Source organism: Lathyrus oleraceus, chromosome 4 (genome assembly GCF_024323335.1).
Source record: "Lathyrus oleraceus cultivar Zhongwan6 chromosome 4, CAAS_Psat_ZW6_1.0, whole genome shotgun sequence".
Taxonomy (NCBI): Eukaryota; Viridiplantae; Streptophyta; class Magnoliopsida; order Fabales; family Fabaceae; genus Lathyrus; species Lathyrus oleraceus.
Window position 1 is genome coordinate 283,926,162 of NC_066582.1, and position 17,063 is coordinate 283,943,224.

At 33.6% G+C, this 17,063-nt stretch overlaps 1 protein-coding gene across 1 annotated transcript; it reads left to right on the top strand.

Moving 5' to 3' along the window:
- Positions 1–10,625: 10,625 nt before the first annotated feature.
- LOC127137128 (uncharacterized) lies at positions 10,626–11,348 on the top strand. Its single transcript, XM_051063612.1, has one exon. The coding sequence runs from the start codon at positions 10,626–10,628 to the stop codon at positions 11,346–11,348; it is 723 nt and encodes a 240-aa protein (XP_050919569.1).
- Positions 11,349–17,063: the final 5,715 nt, after the last annotated feature.

Sequence of the window (17,063 nt, forward strand, 5' to 3'; positions counted from 1 at the left end):
TGAAAAGATCTGACCAATGGGATGCAATCAAATAGACAAGACTTTCATATAGAAACCCATTTTACTTTGGACTTTTAGAAAGCAACAATCATAAGCAATATCCAACTGTCACACCCCAAATTTTACCCCTATATTTCATAATCACTTTCATCCTCGACATCATTCATGCATAGCTAACCTCAAGATCAAGATATGTTTGGTTTGTTTCATATGTGAATTAGGGTTTCCCTCGAAGAGCTCAAAGGATTGATCAGTCAAAGTTTTGGATTGATCATCAATAAATCAAGTTCTCATACACTCAAGAGATCTCTCTCCATCAACAAATAAGGGTATTGTGGCCTAATCACAAGTGCATCAAGCTTCACTTTCATCTGGTTCACTAATTAGGGTTTCTCAACAACATTCAACTTCATCTGAGAATTTTGATCAAGACATGATCTCAAAGTGATCAAGAGTTTGAGTTCTTTGAAGATCAAGAATTCAAATTCATCTGATACACAATCAATGCACTACAAAGTCAAACCTTTGACTTTTGAGATTTATGATCAAATATGAACTTCTCAAGTTAAATTTCATGATTATATGCTTAATTGATGAATTTGATCAAGAAAAATCAAGATAAATGGGGTTACTTGCAAAAAGGGCAATCTTAAAAACATTGAAAATTTCACCCAGTATCCAAATTTCTTGTTCAAGTGAACTACTTTCTCAAGCCATAACTTCCAATCCAAGCAGCCATTTTCTTTTCTCCAAAGCTCAAATGAAATATCTTGTTCCATACTTCAACTTTGTACTAGAGGGTTGATTCCCTAAAAGTGCAAGGATTTTGAGTTATTAGGCTACAAAGTTGGTGTCTCAAGTTGAAACACTTAAAAAAAAATTCAAGTCAGCTTTGATCCTTAAAAGCTTTTGATTGCTTGGTTGTGTTTGCTAAGTCCAAAGGAAAGAAGCATCTTGAATCATCTCTATGATTTCAAGAAAAGGAACTCCAAGGGTTTTATCTCTTTCTCTTATCTTTGTATGCTTTAGGACTAGCCCTTCTCTTCTTCTCCTCACTCTAACCTAAGCCAAAACCTTTTCTAACTTTGACATTGTTTTCAAACTAGAAACCTAGGCATTATGCCTTTGACTTTTCAAAATCTTTTCATAAATACTCATTATGAATAAATGAAAATCCAACTTTGACTTCATTTTCTAAATAAATCTAACTTGTAAATATAACTCGCTTCAAGTTGATTTTGTGGTTCCAATGACCACCTTTGTTAAAACCTTTTCATAAACATTAGTCATATGTTTGAGTTATCATAGTGGTTGATGTAAGTCTCACCTCATCCTTAGTGGTTGGATTATAATTCTTCCATACTTATTATAGGGTTAACCCCTCACTAGTATGTTGAAGCCTTCCTCACATGGTGGATTGTCGGTTTAGGTTGAGTTTTCTCCCTTTGATAACAAAAGACCTTAAGGCTTTTGATCAAATCAATTCACCAATCTTTGAGATTTTTACCCCGAACTACGAGGTTTTGATCCTACCTTTGTGATGGTACGTAGACAATGGGTTCATCCATTCAAACAACAAATTTGTAAATATAATCTATTCTCTTCTCATCCCTCCAATCTTTTGCACATATTTTCACAAATACCAACCTACAACACACGTTTGCAAAAAGAGGTTCCCTTAGAGTACTAAGGATGTTTTGTGTAACATCCTAATTTTCCATACCTTAAATAATATATATGATTATAATTGAGATTTTAACATCGCTAATTATTACAAACTAAACATTGAAACTAGCAGCTATAATAATTTATTTATCAACTAATTACTCTTTATTTTATTATTAATATTATTATTCAATTTGAATATCATCGTTTTATTTTACAAACTAAAATTTGAAATTAGTCATTTAAATACTTAAATTTTAATTTAATTAATTATCCATATTATTTTTATTATTATTACTTTTATTGTTTTGTTATTATGTTATTTGATTTGAATATCACTATTTTACTCTACAAACTAATCTTAAAAAAAATATATATATAGTAAATAAAATAACCTTAAGTTAATAAGTGTATTAAATAATTATCCTTGTTATTATTATTATTATTATACTTATCATTTCATTTTATAAAAGAAATATATTTTATTTTTCTATTAATATTCTACATGATCATATGTCATAAAATAGTAGAAAATCAAACTTCCATACATTTCTCACCAACTATTTTCACAAAGTCATATTAGAACACCTATAAAACTATTCATGCAAGACTTGTAAATATTTGATAAAGACATATTTACTAGCAAGAGTTGAAAAGTTAGAAAGTATGGGCAAAAGAAGATAAATTTACATTATTTTAATATCTTATAACTAGTATAAATAGGGGTCTTTCTCACCCCATTTTCATTCATTCATTCACAAATCATCTTTCTTACCTCTTTATTTCCTTCTTTCTCTAGTTTCTTCATATAGAAATATTAGTTTTAGTGGTCAAAGTTTTCACGGTGTCGGTTTGTAGTTTTTAGAGTTATTTTGGGGTCAAAGTTCTTCTAAAGTCTTAAAGGAGTTTGATACGTCAAAGTTCTGCTCAAATCATTTTCATAAGTAACCGGTAAGCCGTTATAATTTAATTATTTTAATTATGTTATTTATATAAAGGTTATTTTAAGATTTCGATTTAAATTTCCGTTCAGACGTCGAGATATTAAACTTATAAAGTCCAAGATAAATTTTACCATTTTAAGTCGTTATAATGCCCAAGTATTATTATAAAATTAAAATGTTATTAGGAATACACTCTTGATAATTTACTAAAACAAACAAATCCAAACTGGAGTATAGTCTAATTTATACTTGAATTTAATAACGATTTAAATATAGTGGAGGTTATTATTAAATATTTTAAATAAATAAATATTTTAATTTGTAACGGGATTATGTTTATTTAACCGTAAATTATATTCTAATTATTTTATAAATTTCGTACAATTCAACGGTTATCGTAAATTAGGTTATGGGCAAACATCAGAGAAAATGCTCGTGGACTTTCAACAACGATCAACAACAAAAGGTGGGGGCAATGTCTCGTATACATTGGGACAGTTAGCGTAAAATAGCTTAATATATATGTGTGTAGTGGTGACCCAAGCCCTACTAGCGATAAATAAGTAAGGAGAACCTATTCTCGAATAATAATTTTCCCAAATCACTAAGCGAGGTTATGCCGACCTTAATTATTTATCATAAGAATGATCTATGACAATTTGAGGTTGTATTGTGCTTACATTGTTTGATTAATTGTCTAATTGTTTATTTTATTTATACTTGAATGATTATGATTGATAGACTAAGAAAATGATCTATTAAGGAGAGAAACAATAACATTGATTAGATATTAAGTGTTAGATCCCCAATGAAATAAGGGAAGTTGGATACATTGAGTAGTTGTATTCGGTTGGGTTCTGGCTAAGGAAAAGACTTGGTTGACCATGTCCTTTACGGTCCACCTCTCTTACCTGGGAAGTCAACCATACATTATTCACTGTATAAACTGAACTGGTTATATAGAGATAAGGATCACGCCAAGGAGAAATAGACAAGACATTTAATGGATTTGGCACTCAACCGAAGTAATTAGATAATAACTATGACCTGAAAGGTTGATACGACATTTCCCAAATATTAACTAAATACTTATGGTTGAGAGTTGCTACAAGATGGTTGAGTGATCATATAGACCTGCATTGAGGAATGTGTAAGTCCATTGCCATGCGGTACGGGACGTACGAGGTTGATCAGTCGCCTACAATCCCGACGGGGATTATTATTTATGCATGCTAGGCAAGACGAGGGTCTTGGCCTGAATCCTTAGGGACAATCGACTTATAACACCTGGACTCCATGTGAAGTTAGGTGGCATAGCTCTTGGTAATTGGGAGTACGTTGGTGGCATGTGGTCTTGTGATATCTGATCTTGGTAAATGGAATAGGTATCCTTGACAGCGTTTAGTGGCCTGAGTCAGCATATAGTTCAGGGATGCATTAGAATAAACATTTATAGAGTATAGGTAAATATGGGATAAAGATACGCTTGTTCGAATAATTGTGGTTGTCATATATATATATATATATATATATTACTATTTTACATCCTATTCCCACTTTTAAACTTATAGGTAAATCTTAGCCCTGTATTCTTTTTGTCTTGCATCTTTGGATTGATCTATGACGATCAGGCGACGAGCTAGATCATTTAGGAGGGAAGGCTATGGAGTGACAGATTACGATAATGTCAAGGCTGAAGGTTACTAGCGTTTTGTCAAACGTTTATCACATCGTTATATACAGTCAGTATAAGTGCCAGTCCTGTTGGACTTAGGAGGTCCTTCTGTTAAGTTTTCTTTTGATTTCTTCATGTACTTTTATTTTAAGTTTTATCTATATGGCAAGGCCACTAGTCTTAACGGTGTCAAAATTTATGTAAAACATATTTGAAGCATATATATGTGAAGTAGTATATTTTAATTAATTCAGTCTTGTTATTTAAAATTTTTTAATTTTCTGTATTTTATTTTAGAATTTCACTAATGGGACATAGGCTGTCTCATTTTGGGTGCATAAAACCTTCCCATTTCATAACCAACCCCCTTACCTAGATCTCTGACATTTTTATTAGTTTTTGATTTGATAAAACTTCTTACTTGGCTTTTGTTCGCTTTTTACCCTTTCCTTTGGACAAATAAATGTGCGGTGGCGACTCAAATTGTATGTTTACTTTTGGTTTAATCAATAAACCATAAGATAACAAAATCCCCGCTACACTGTTGATCTATCAATTTGAATACTTCCAGTTTGCTATTTTTAGTGTCAACCGGTCATGCTTGAACCTGTTGATCAATCACTTTGAATACTTCCAGTTTGCTATTTTTAGTGTCAACCGGTCATGCTTGAACCTGTTGATCAATCACTTTGAATACTTCTAGCTTGCTATTCTTAGTGTCATCCGACCATGCCTGAACCTGGTGATACATCACTTATTTCGAGTGTGTCTATTTCTTGTTATTCTCAGTGTCATCCGATCATGCCTGAATCTGGTGATCAACTGCTTTGAATATTCCCCAGTTTGTTTTTTCCCAGTACATGTTATCCCCAGTGAGTTGTTGCTCGTGGTCATTAACATTATACTTTATCTCCATCCTTTTCTACATATCATATTCATCATTCATCATAAATTATCATGCTAGAATTCATTGCATTTTGCATCATATTCCCATCTGAAGAAAAAAAATACCAAAAAGAGATTTTGTTTGTCCATAGCATAGCATGCCATTGCATCTAAGGGCAAAATTTCTGGTTATTTCTATATTTAAATACCTTTCACCCTGATTTAATGAGTATTATCATCACTCATGCCATCTGGAAAAGTTATTTAAATAGGGGCAACTGTCGCACCCCAAATTTTACCCCTAGATTTCATAATCATTTTCATCCTAGACATCATTCATGCATAGCTAACCTCAAGATCAAGATATGATTGGTTTGTTTCATATGTGAATTAGGGTTTCCCTCAAAGAGCTCAAAGGATTGATCGGTCAAAGTTTTGGATTGATAATCAATAAATCAAGTTCTCATACACTCAAGAGATCTCTCTCCATCAACAAATAAGGGTATTTTGGCCTAATCACAAGTGCATCAAGCTTCACTTTCATCTGGTACACTAATTAGGGTTTCTCAACAACATTCAATTTCATCTGAGAATTTTGATCAAGACATGATCTCAAGCCTTGAGACATCACTCCACACACTAAAGTACATCTTAGCGCCCGTCCATGATGTTCAATTGGCTCAAGAGTTTGAATTCATTGAAGATCAAGAAATTCAAATTCATCTGATACACAATCAATGCACTACAAAGTCAAACCTTTGATTTTTGAGATTTATGATCAAATATGAACTTCTCAAGTTAAATTTCATGATTATATGCTTAATTGATGAATTTGATCAAGAAAAATAAAGATAAATAAGGTTACTTGCAAAAAGGGCAATCTTGAAAACATTGAAAATTTCACCCAGTATCCAAATTTCATGTTCAAGTGCACTACTTTCTCAAGCCATAACTTCCAATCCGAGCAGCCATTTTCTTTGCTCCAAAGCTTAAATGAAATCTCTTGTTCCATACTTAAACTTTGTCCTAGAGGGTTGATTCCCTAAAATGCAAGGATTTTGAGTTATGACGCTATAAAGTTCGTGTCTCAAGTTGAAACACTTAAAAAAAAATTCAAGTCAGCTTTGATCCCTAAAAAGTGACAAACTTTACAGCCAGTTTTCATCATGATACACTTTGACTCAGAAAACACTCAAGACATGAAAGTTGTAGAGCATGTCTGGGGATTTTAAAAAAGTACAAGTACATTTTTTTCCCATGCATGAGCTATGAGTTTCGAAAATGGGAAGTTAGGGTTCCAAACTTGAATTTCAAGTCATGTTCATGATGAATTTTGGAGGAAAACCATTTCAAATGTGAAAATGTCTTGATTGCAGGTCCTCTTGTGTATAAATCTCTCCATAATCATATGTTTATATGAATACTAAGTGCATTACATAAGGAGTTGAGGTTTTGCCCATTGCATTATACCATTTATGGGTGAATTTGCAAAAGGTCACATTACTACTTTGATAAAGCAAGATTTATGTCAATAACTCACTCTTTCACCCTTGAAACTTGTCCCTAAAGATCACAAACAATCTTAAGAGATTAGAAGCAACCTTGTAGAGGCTAGGGAAATATGACAAACTCCTTGAAACTCAACTATTCATGCAAACTTCTCATTCATTCTCAACCAAAACCATGACTTCACAACTTTTATTTCTAACCAATTCCAACCCTCACTCTTTTCCTATAAATAGAGGGATCCCTTAAGCCTCAAAACACATAACAATAACCCATCAACACTTCATCAAACTCCCATTCCATTAGAATTTGCAAAAACACACTATTTTTGCAAGTTCTCTATTCAAACTTATTCTTCACGTTTATCTTCCAAACAAACACCACAAATCATCTCTAGACATAATTTAGAGCTTGTTTAATCACTTGAACAAGTTCTGCAGCCTCTATTTTATCATTCACCATTTTACTTATTCACTTTTCAAGAACATTTGTGTGAGATAATACAAGTTGTTTCTGGCCATTCTCATTGTTCAAACACTATCTTCAAGGATCAACAAGGTTGATAGAATCTCTCTCTTATCTCTGTAATAGCTAAGAAGAAGCATTGGACTTTATCCAATAGGTAATCACTCACACTTTAAAACTCTTGTGCATGCATCATTCTTAGATATTTATTGAAATCAAAATGTATTACATAGTGTATTTTTTGTATGTTTGCTACTGTATGCATTATACCATGCTCATGCATTGAGATTTTATTGTTAGAAAATTAAAAATGCAGTTTTGGTTTTTGCCTTGACATACTTTGTACATTAAGTTTTAGGATGATATAATGATACCATTAGATTCCTTGCAAAAAATAGAGCAATTTAGGTTTTTACGGTTTTTAATTTCATGTAAAATTGAGAGAGTTATGGTTATTGAAAGTTTGAAGAAAAAAAATGAAAAGAAACATGCAAGAACACAAGGAAGAAGATGATGAGTTGGTGCCATTTTCCAATTTCTTGAACCTTTTTATTATGTATATTAGTGTTTACGTGTTGTTTATTGGATGTATCATTGCCCTAGTGGTTAAAGTGTGTGATAAGGCTTCGTGTGTGCAAGAGGCATGGGGTTCAAATCCTGTTTGCCCCAGGCCCATTTTTATTCATTGTTTTTTTGCCTATTTATTTTTGTTATTTTTCATAACTTCAAATGCTCATAATTTGATGATCCCTAAGCCTTTTTGACCCACTCTTTTTGCTATGTGTTCATAATTTTGTCTATTTTATGATGGTATAAAGAAAGTCCAGAATTGATTTATTTTTCACATACTTATACTTATATAAAGTTAGTACCTTTTTAGGATTGTTTTAGGGTTTCAAATGACTTTCTTTGGTTGATACTTTAATTTTTCTTGATCACCATGACTTGTATGAATGATGTGAATCATATATGAACTTTTTTTGATGTTGTTAATATGCACCTCCTGGTTTTTAACCTAATTTTGACTTAGTTTAATGTATGTTTACATGTTTATGTGCTTTAAACTTTTGTTAATATGCCATGATTTTTTGTGTGATTATTTTGCCATTTATGCATGATTCACATATCATTATTTCATGTCTTGTTGAACCTTTGTATGCATGTGTTACCTTGTGTTTGTCTTTGTTTATGTGTTTACAAATGCTTTAAACTTGTAATAACATGTCTTTGTATGACTTGTATGCTTACATGTTCAAACTTTTTGTATGATGTTGAACCTTTGTTTGTGGTCATATTTAACCTTAACATGCATGTCTTTAATACCTTAAATTGTTTTCATGATTAATTTGATGTTATGTCCGAACCATGTCTTACTTCATGCATACACATGTTCATTCATACTTATTATGACATCCATATGCATGTTCATGTTTTGTTATGTCATTCATTTTTGTTTCTTCATGATGATATATCCATGTCATTCATATTCATGTTAACTTTATACATATTTGATTGATGTTATTTTATATTTGTTCATGTTCACATGTTGTACATATATGTTTACATACCATGCTTGATATTATTATGATCATGATTCCATATATTTGTTAATGTCATGCTTGAACATCTTCTTCATTTGATTATATTTGTGGATGTCATGTTTTAACATCTTCTTCATCCTTGTTTGTCATTGTTGATGTCATGCTTGAACATCTTCTTTACCATTTGTTTATCTTTGTTGATGTCATGCTTGAACATCTTCTTTATCATGTGCTTATATTTGTTGATGTCATGTATGAACATATTCTTCATTTGCTTATCTTTGTGGATGTAATGTTTGAACATATTCTTCATATTTGTTTATCCTTGTTGATGTCATGCTTGAACATCTTATTTGCCATTTGTGTATCTTTGTTGATGTCAGGCTTGAACATCTTCTTTATCATGTGCTTATATTTGTTGATGTCATGCTTGAAAATCTTCATCTTTCTTATATTTTGATTATCTTTTTGCCTAAATCCATGGGAAAGACCTCTTTATTGACATAATGTCATAGGTAGTTTAGCAATCCCTAGTTTCCCTTTGACCTTGTTAGAGTCATTCTTACTTTCAACTTAGATTTAAGTAAGAGTTTATAACTCTTGTAAGTATGTTTATTATGAACACTTACTCCCCCCTTTGGAACCTTGATCACTACCAAGTGTTCTTTCACCCTTAATTAGGTGAACTACGGTTGCTCTGATTCCATCCTTATAAGGATACATAGGCACATGACCGTGAAGTTTTGATGAGCAAACTTAATAAAAACCTTTAGGTCCTTCCCAACAAAACATTTCCAAATAATAGAAAACAAATAATAACATAACACAAATACTTTCAAAAGGTTCCTATAGGATACTATAGATACTGAGGATGCTAATACCTTCCCTTAGTATAACCAACCCCCGAACTTTAGATCTCTTCGCATTGTTTTTACATTGCATAATTAGGGTTTTATTCGATCTTTTCCCCTTCCCTTGGATAAATTAAAGTTATGTGGTGAACATTTAATGTTTTGTGATTCAAGTTAATACAATAGCTTGATATCTGATTCTCACCATGACAGAAATGGCGACTTCACTGGGGAGACATTGAAAGAGGGTTAAGCCTATTTTGATTATATTTGTGTTGTTATTATTAGTTGTTTTCCTTGTTTGTTTGGATCTTTGTTTTGGGTGATCCATTGTGTGGTGAGGTAAGTCCTAACCCGAACTTGAGTGTACATAAATAAGATAGGATGTGGTATAGTCAAGAAGGCTTATAGGGAGTTTAATCTCGAACAAGCTGACTTGAGAATCCACCACTCATGTGGAGGTTCCCTTTACAATTAGTATTGTTGATCAAGCAATTGTGAAAACACATAGTATATTGATTTGGGTAACCTGAGAAGTTGAGGACCTTAGTAATCCCCTTTACCCCACTTGGTCTTTAGGATGTAGTACGATGACTATGAAGGTGTAAATCCGAAATAGTTGATACGCGATACTACACTCAAATGAGATTCTCTTTAGAATATTATTAAATCCCGAGTAATTGGCATGTTGATAATATCCGAAAGATGGGTCAATGATTTTTTGGAACCTTTGTAGAACCCTTGGTACAGGTACAAAATAAACCCATAGTAAATTTGGGATGGTTAGACCCATGGCCTCATGCTCGCAACGTCGATCCTTTGAACCCTATTTGTGTGTTAGCCTTGTTTGTGTGTTTGTGCATTCATGCATCCATGCATCATAAACATCATTTTTTTAACAAAGTTTTCAAGGAACTTAGGAACTTTTGTTGCAAACATTAAATTTATCATGGATTTTGGAAGGAAAAAGACTTAAAAGTACACTTTCAAGATTCCTAAGTTAGAAGACCTAAGGAGATTGGGATCTTTGGTTGTTGACACAGAGGCTTTCGGAAAAAGATATGGACATTTGCTCTCTCTTTTGAAGATCAACATGGCATATGGACTTCTTTCTACTTTGATTCAGTTTTATGATCCCGTGTATCACTGTTTCACTTTTCCCGACTATCAGCTTATACCAACACTTGAAGAATACTCTCATTTGATTGGTGTTCCTATTTCTAGTCAAGCTCCATTTTCTGGTTTGGAGGAAGATCCCAAAGATCAAGACATTGAAAAGGCTACTCACGTGAAAATGTCAGAGATCAGGGATCACATGACCACAAAAGGAAAAATGCTTGGTTTGACAACTAAGTTTCTAATGAACAAAGCTCAGTATTTTGCTAAAATGAGGAGTGTGGATGCGTTTGAGGCTGTTTTTGATCTACTTATCTATGGATTGTTCCTATTTCCTAGTTTTGATGAATTCGTTGCCATGGATGCCATCAAGATCTTCTTAATAGGAAATCTAGTTCATACTTTGCTTGCCAATGCCTATCATTTTGTTTATATGAGGAATTCTTATAGTGGTGGAATGATTACATGTTACGTGCCTATGTTGTACAAGTGGTTTATTTCTCACTTACCAAGGTCTCATGCTTTTTGGGATCTTAAGGATGGTCTTTTATGGTCACAGAAGATTATGTCGCTCACACATTCAGATATTGTTTGGTATAGTCGTGACTATGGTGGAGTTAGTATCATTGATAGTTGTGGAGGATTTTCTAATGTACCTCTTCTTGGTACAAAAGAAGCATCGGTTACAACTCAATCCTAGCTCGTCATCAACTCGGTTATCCAATGAGAGATAAGCCAAAGAATATTCACTTGGAGGGTTTATTCTTTAAGGAATGTGAAGATTGCAAAGCGCTCAAAGAGAAGATTGTGCATGCTTGGTTCCATGTTCATAAGCTAGAAAAGAAAGTTTTAGGGAAGACAAATTGTGTCTCTTTAGAACCTTACCTTAAATGGGTGCAAGATAGGGTCATCAGCTTGAAAATGCCTTATCCTCGCCAAGAGCCTCTGCCTTTAGCTGACAAAGAACCTACCTATATCTTCATGACTGATGTAGAGGAGTTGAAGATTGCTTTGACCAAAGCGCAACGAGAAAGGGATGCTTGGAAGAACAAGTATCAAATCATCAACAATGAGGATGAAGAACTTCAAAGGCAGTTGAAGATTAAGAATGAAGAAGAGTTCTCCAACAAGAAGAGGAAGGTGCAAGAGGATTTATTTTCCTATGGCGTTCAGTCAGATACTCCTTGGAAGTTGATCGTGGACAAGTTTATGCTCGAGAAGGTTGAGATGGAAGAAAAAATTAAGAAGCTCAACTTGAGGATACTAGGGGAATCTCCTTAGGACTTTATTTAGCTTTTATTTAGCTTTGTTTATAACTTTTGAAAGTGTACTCAAACTTTGTAACTCTCTCTGATTAATGAAATGAGTTTCTTTTAACCATTGTTATTTTCCTTTTGATGTTTACAATTATCTCTTAAGTTCCTTGAAACTTTTAAAAATTGCATTTTCATTGCATTCATGCATATGTCATCACACTTACATTTTTTTATCAAAATGAAAACTCATTTTCGTCATTTCTTCTCTAATAGTTTCCACACTGAGACCCTCACACCAGTACAACACCAGAGCTCAAGCCTGACGTAGAATGGCCGAGCAAGAGTAAGATATGGAAAGAGTCAATGAAGAGCTTACATATCTACCTGGGAATATAGGTCAAATCTTAGAGATGTTGCAAGTAATACGTGCAAAGATGGATACTCAACCCACAATTGTTTCTGAGATTGTCAATCCGGTGATTAATCCTCAGTCAGCAGTTACTACTCCAGCAACTTGGCCTCCCTTTGGTCTTCCTTATGGTTTTGTGCCTCCTCCTCAAGGACAGTCCACTCAACATACATTTCCACTAACTACTGAAGTTAATCAAGTGATTCCCACTTTTGCACCCACTTCCATACACACTCGAGTTCAGCCGTACTTCGATGATCATCAACAAGTGTATGATATACCTGATATGTCTGAAGAAGGTGATGAAAGACATGAAAAGCTGAGATAAAATGTTGAGACTATTGAGAAAAGGCTGAGAGCAATGGAAGGTGATCAAATCTTTGGTGGTGCTGCCAGAGAAATGTGCCTTGTATCTGGATTGGTGATCTCCGCAAAATTCAAGACACCTAACCTTGATCAATATGAAGGAGCTACTTGTCCCAAAAGTCATATCATCGTGTACTATAGAAAGATGGAAACTCATGTGGACAATGACAAACTCATGATCCATTGTTTCCAAGACAGTTTGAAAGGTGCCTCTTCCAAATGGTACTTAACCTTTGATCAAACTCGCATTCGTTGTTTCCAAGATTTGTATGATGCTTTCATCAAACAATACAAGTAAAACATGGATCTAGCTCCTGGTATAAGGAAATTGTTGAGCATGTCCCAAAAAGATTCTGAATCCTTTAAAGAATATGCACAAAGGTGGAGAGAGACTGCATCTAAGGTGGAACCTCCATTAACTGAAAAAGAATTGGCAGATTGGTTCGTCGACACAGTACGACCAGAATTTTTCGAAAGGATGGTGGGAATCATTGTAAGACCCTAATTTTGACCCTAAGATCCCTCATGCAATTTCATCATATGCATTAGCATTGGGATCATACCTTGGCATCCTCCTCACCCCTCTTTCATTGGGTTTGTTTTGGGAGAGATCACCAAGCACCATGTGATTGCATCATACTTGTATATTATCATTTTAATAACCAAAATACCAAAAATATATCTTTGTATTTTCCTAACTCTTTTGTAGGTAGGGCATGACCTCATTGATCTATCAAGTTCATATCTAGGGTTTGAGACCCTCATGGCCAAAGACTACAACCAAGGATTGATCCACAATGTTTCAAAGCATCATATATGAGTTCCAATGATCTCTACATGTCATATTGGTCAAGTATTCTTCAAGAGTTTGAAGGTGATTTTCCTTGGAAACCCTAGTTTGACTGGGTATCTTGAGTAACTTCTCCAACAAGCTATCTCACCAATTGATCGAATTTCTCAAGGGGAACTTCAAAATTCATCATATTATTCATTTATGATCTACCATGAGCCTAGAAAGTCAAGATAATTGAAGGTTAGCATGTTGGTTGATGGTGGTTGGCCAGATGAATTCATCTAATTAAAACTGGGTCTCCTTAGACCCTATATCCCTCAATTTTCACCATACGAAAATTATTTCAAGATCAAATTTACTCTAAATGACATTTCAAACAACTTTCATGTTGAGACCTAGAGCTAGTTTTGCTTAGAAAATCATTTTCTATGTTGAAACATTATAGGTCATTTTGTCTAAACCCTAATTTGAAAGTCAACTTCCCAAGGCCATAACTTGCTAAATTTTCATGAGATGAAATATTTCCAAGTTTCATAATCAAATTCAAGATGTATACTTCAACTTTTATGTTTGGAGTGAGATCTAATTCAACTTTTATGAGCATGTGATATGAGGATACATTATGGGTCATTTTTGACCTATACCATTGAACAAGTGATTTTTCCCAACTTTAAAAATGCATAACTCTATCATTATAAATCCAAATGACATAAAATTTGTTACCATTTTGAAGGTATTTGAAATAGCTATAATTTTTATTAAGACACGATTCTCATTTGAACCTCAAATAAAAAGTTAAGTAAGGTAGAATATTGAGATATATGACTTGACACTTAGAAACTTTTTCAACATGTTGATATTTCCAAATTCCACCTCAAAATTCACCATGATCCAAGTTCAAAATGGAAAAGTGTCCAACATCAAAGTTGTTCCCCTTGATCTAATTTTTCCAAAGAACCTAATTTCATGCATTTTGGATGAGATTTGCTAGGGTTGCGTATGGCTTTAACAAGTCTGCATGATTGGAAGAAATCAAATGCCAAAAATCCCATTTCACGTTGCCTTGACATCCAAGCATGATTTAAACTTCAGTACACTTGTAAGTGGATCAAATTGGATTGCTTCATGGGCTTGTACACGCCCATGCAAGCTTGTGCAAGAAATGTCCAAATTTAGCAATTTTTCAAGTGTGCAAATATCAGTCTCAATTGCTATAAATACAGGCCCTAGAGCTCATTCAAAGACACCTTGCGCGCCAGCATTGCCCCCCAATTCAAACCCTCACATTTCAAAGGAAAACCTGAGAATTTTCAACTTAAAAATTGAGTTTGAATCTCAATGTTTGGAGATTCAAAAACTCCAGGATCCAAAGCTTTGTACCATTGCCAAACCTCTTCTGCAAGCTTCTCAAGTGTGATCAGATCAAGTTTGAAGCAAGCAAGATCCATTTCTGCACAACATTGAAGGTAAATTTAAGAAAACTTCATCTCTTCGATTCTCACTCAATTCTCATCAATTCTCTTGGACCTTTGGTTGTCTGAAGTCCTATCAATGTAGGCAAGAAGATTGAGTTGCTCTGAGGTCAAATCGAAGCATCTCAGTTGTCATACCTCAAAATTCAACTCCTCATATCTTTTTATATATTTGGAGTTAGCTGAAATTGAGGTCAGATTCGTGCTCTACGCCATTTTTTCTTTCAAATCATGTCCTCCTTTTTTATTTTGGTGATGGTTGAGGGTGGACCAGTCCGGTGAGGTCCACCGGAGAAAAAGACCGGAGCTCTGGCTCCGGCGGTGTGTTGACACGTCTCCAGACCACATGATCCATTTGAAATGTTTTAATCTTAAGCGTGGGTTGTGATTACCACGCGCGTGGCGCGCTGACTAAGTTCCACCATGGAACACACGTTTTTTGATTTTTTGATTTTTGTTTTGTTTCATTTGATTTTCATTAATTCATATTAATTTGAATATTGATCCAAAAAATATGATAGTTTCACAAAAAAAAATCAAATAATTTCCTCTTTCATATTTTGAATTAAAATCATTTTTTGGATCATTATTAATATTTTTTATGATTTAATTGATTATGTGATTATTTTTAATTGTTTAAAAATACTTTTAAGTCTTTAAAAATTATGAAATTTTTTCTCCAAGGTCCTTTGACCTTGTTTGACCTATGATAAATCTCATGGCCATTTCTTTGGGGTTTTGATGAGGTTTTAGGAATTTGACAAACCATATTTAATTTAATGCATTATTTTTAGTATTTTTAAATTGAATAAATGCCAAATAATTATGTTGAGTTATTGTGATGATTTGTATAAGTTTGACTTGTGTTGTTGGGCTTTGGTCAAGGTTGACTTGACTTTGTTAGATTAAGATCATTGGATTTAGGGGATTAATGGAATGTACATTCCATCTCCCAAAATGAATGAATGATCTTAATTTGGTAAAAATCCTCCTTTGACCAATTTGAGTTTTGATCCATTCCCCTCCCTCTTCATCTAATTTCCCTTCTTTATGCGTTCATCTCATTTGACTTATGATGTCTCTAAATCCTAAGGCTAGTTGATTGCAAAATCAACATAAGTATGGATGAGATTAGGCCATCTCTTTTGCATATTCTTTTTGTGTGTGGTATGTTTCATGAGCATAGTCCATTATACCATGTCTCTAACATGCATTAACACCAAAATTCTATTGCCCGACCTCAAATAGTTGTGACTTCTACATAAGTCCAATTACGATTTCTTAACATAACACTAAATTTTTGACATAAAAGGCATAGAATTCTAGTTAATGAGATTGTAAGTCTCCCCTCTTTCATGGTATTATGTGGAAACTTGGCCTTTTATCCTTTCTTTGGAAGATGTCTTGGTTCAAGGATCCATGCTTGTGATAAGTGGGTTGAGTGTTCTCCAAAGAATGACTTAAAACAAAAAGCAAAATCAAAACAATACTAACTTCTAACTCATTAACAACTAACATTTAATTTCAAGCCATTTACATTAATGCAATTTAATTTCAAGTCTTTATTCATTTGCCATTATTTATACCATTCTAATTGTTTATATTATGGCCATCTTCACTTTGTCCACTTGGACCATATTGTGTGATATATTTTGTTTGTGTATATTTTGTTTGCTTGTGTGGTCTTTGACCATTAATGTACATAATAACAACAAAAACCCTAAAAAACTTTTGTGTGGACTGTTGGCTTGATCATGGATAATTGGACTTAGAACCTAGGCAACTTCCCTATGCTAAAGGACTTGTCCAATGCCAACTTTTGCGAAACCAAGTGCTTGCAAATTTGAAACTTTATCTATTACATCTTTGAAGATCCCTTTGAGTTCATATACAACATGATCATTATGAAGCTGTTATTTTGGACCTGTGACTTGTGGAATTCATCTGCTACATGGGCTATTTGAAGAAGATCATGGAGTGGCTAAGCTTGGATGTGGCTATCTTTATTTGATGCCTTGCTCTTCAAGATTGATATAATATGCATTGTGTATTGCTTGATTCTAAATGTCCAAGGGAATTTGGGGTTTCTATATGACATTCTTGTCTATTGGATTGCTAC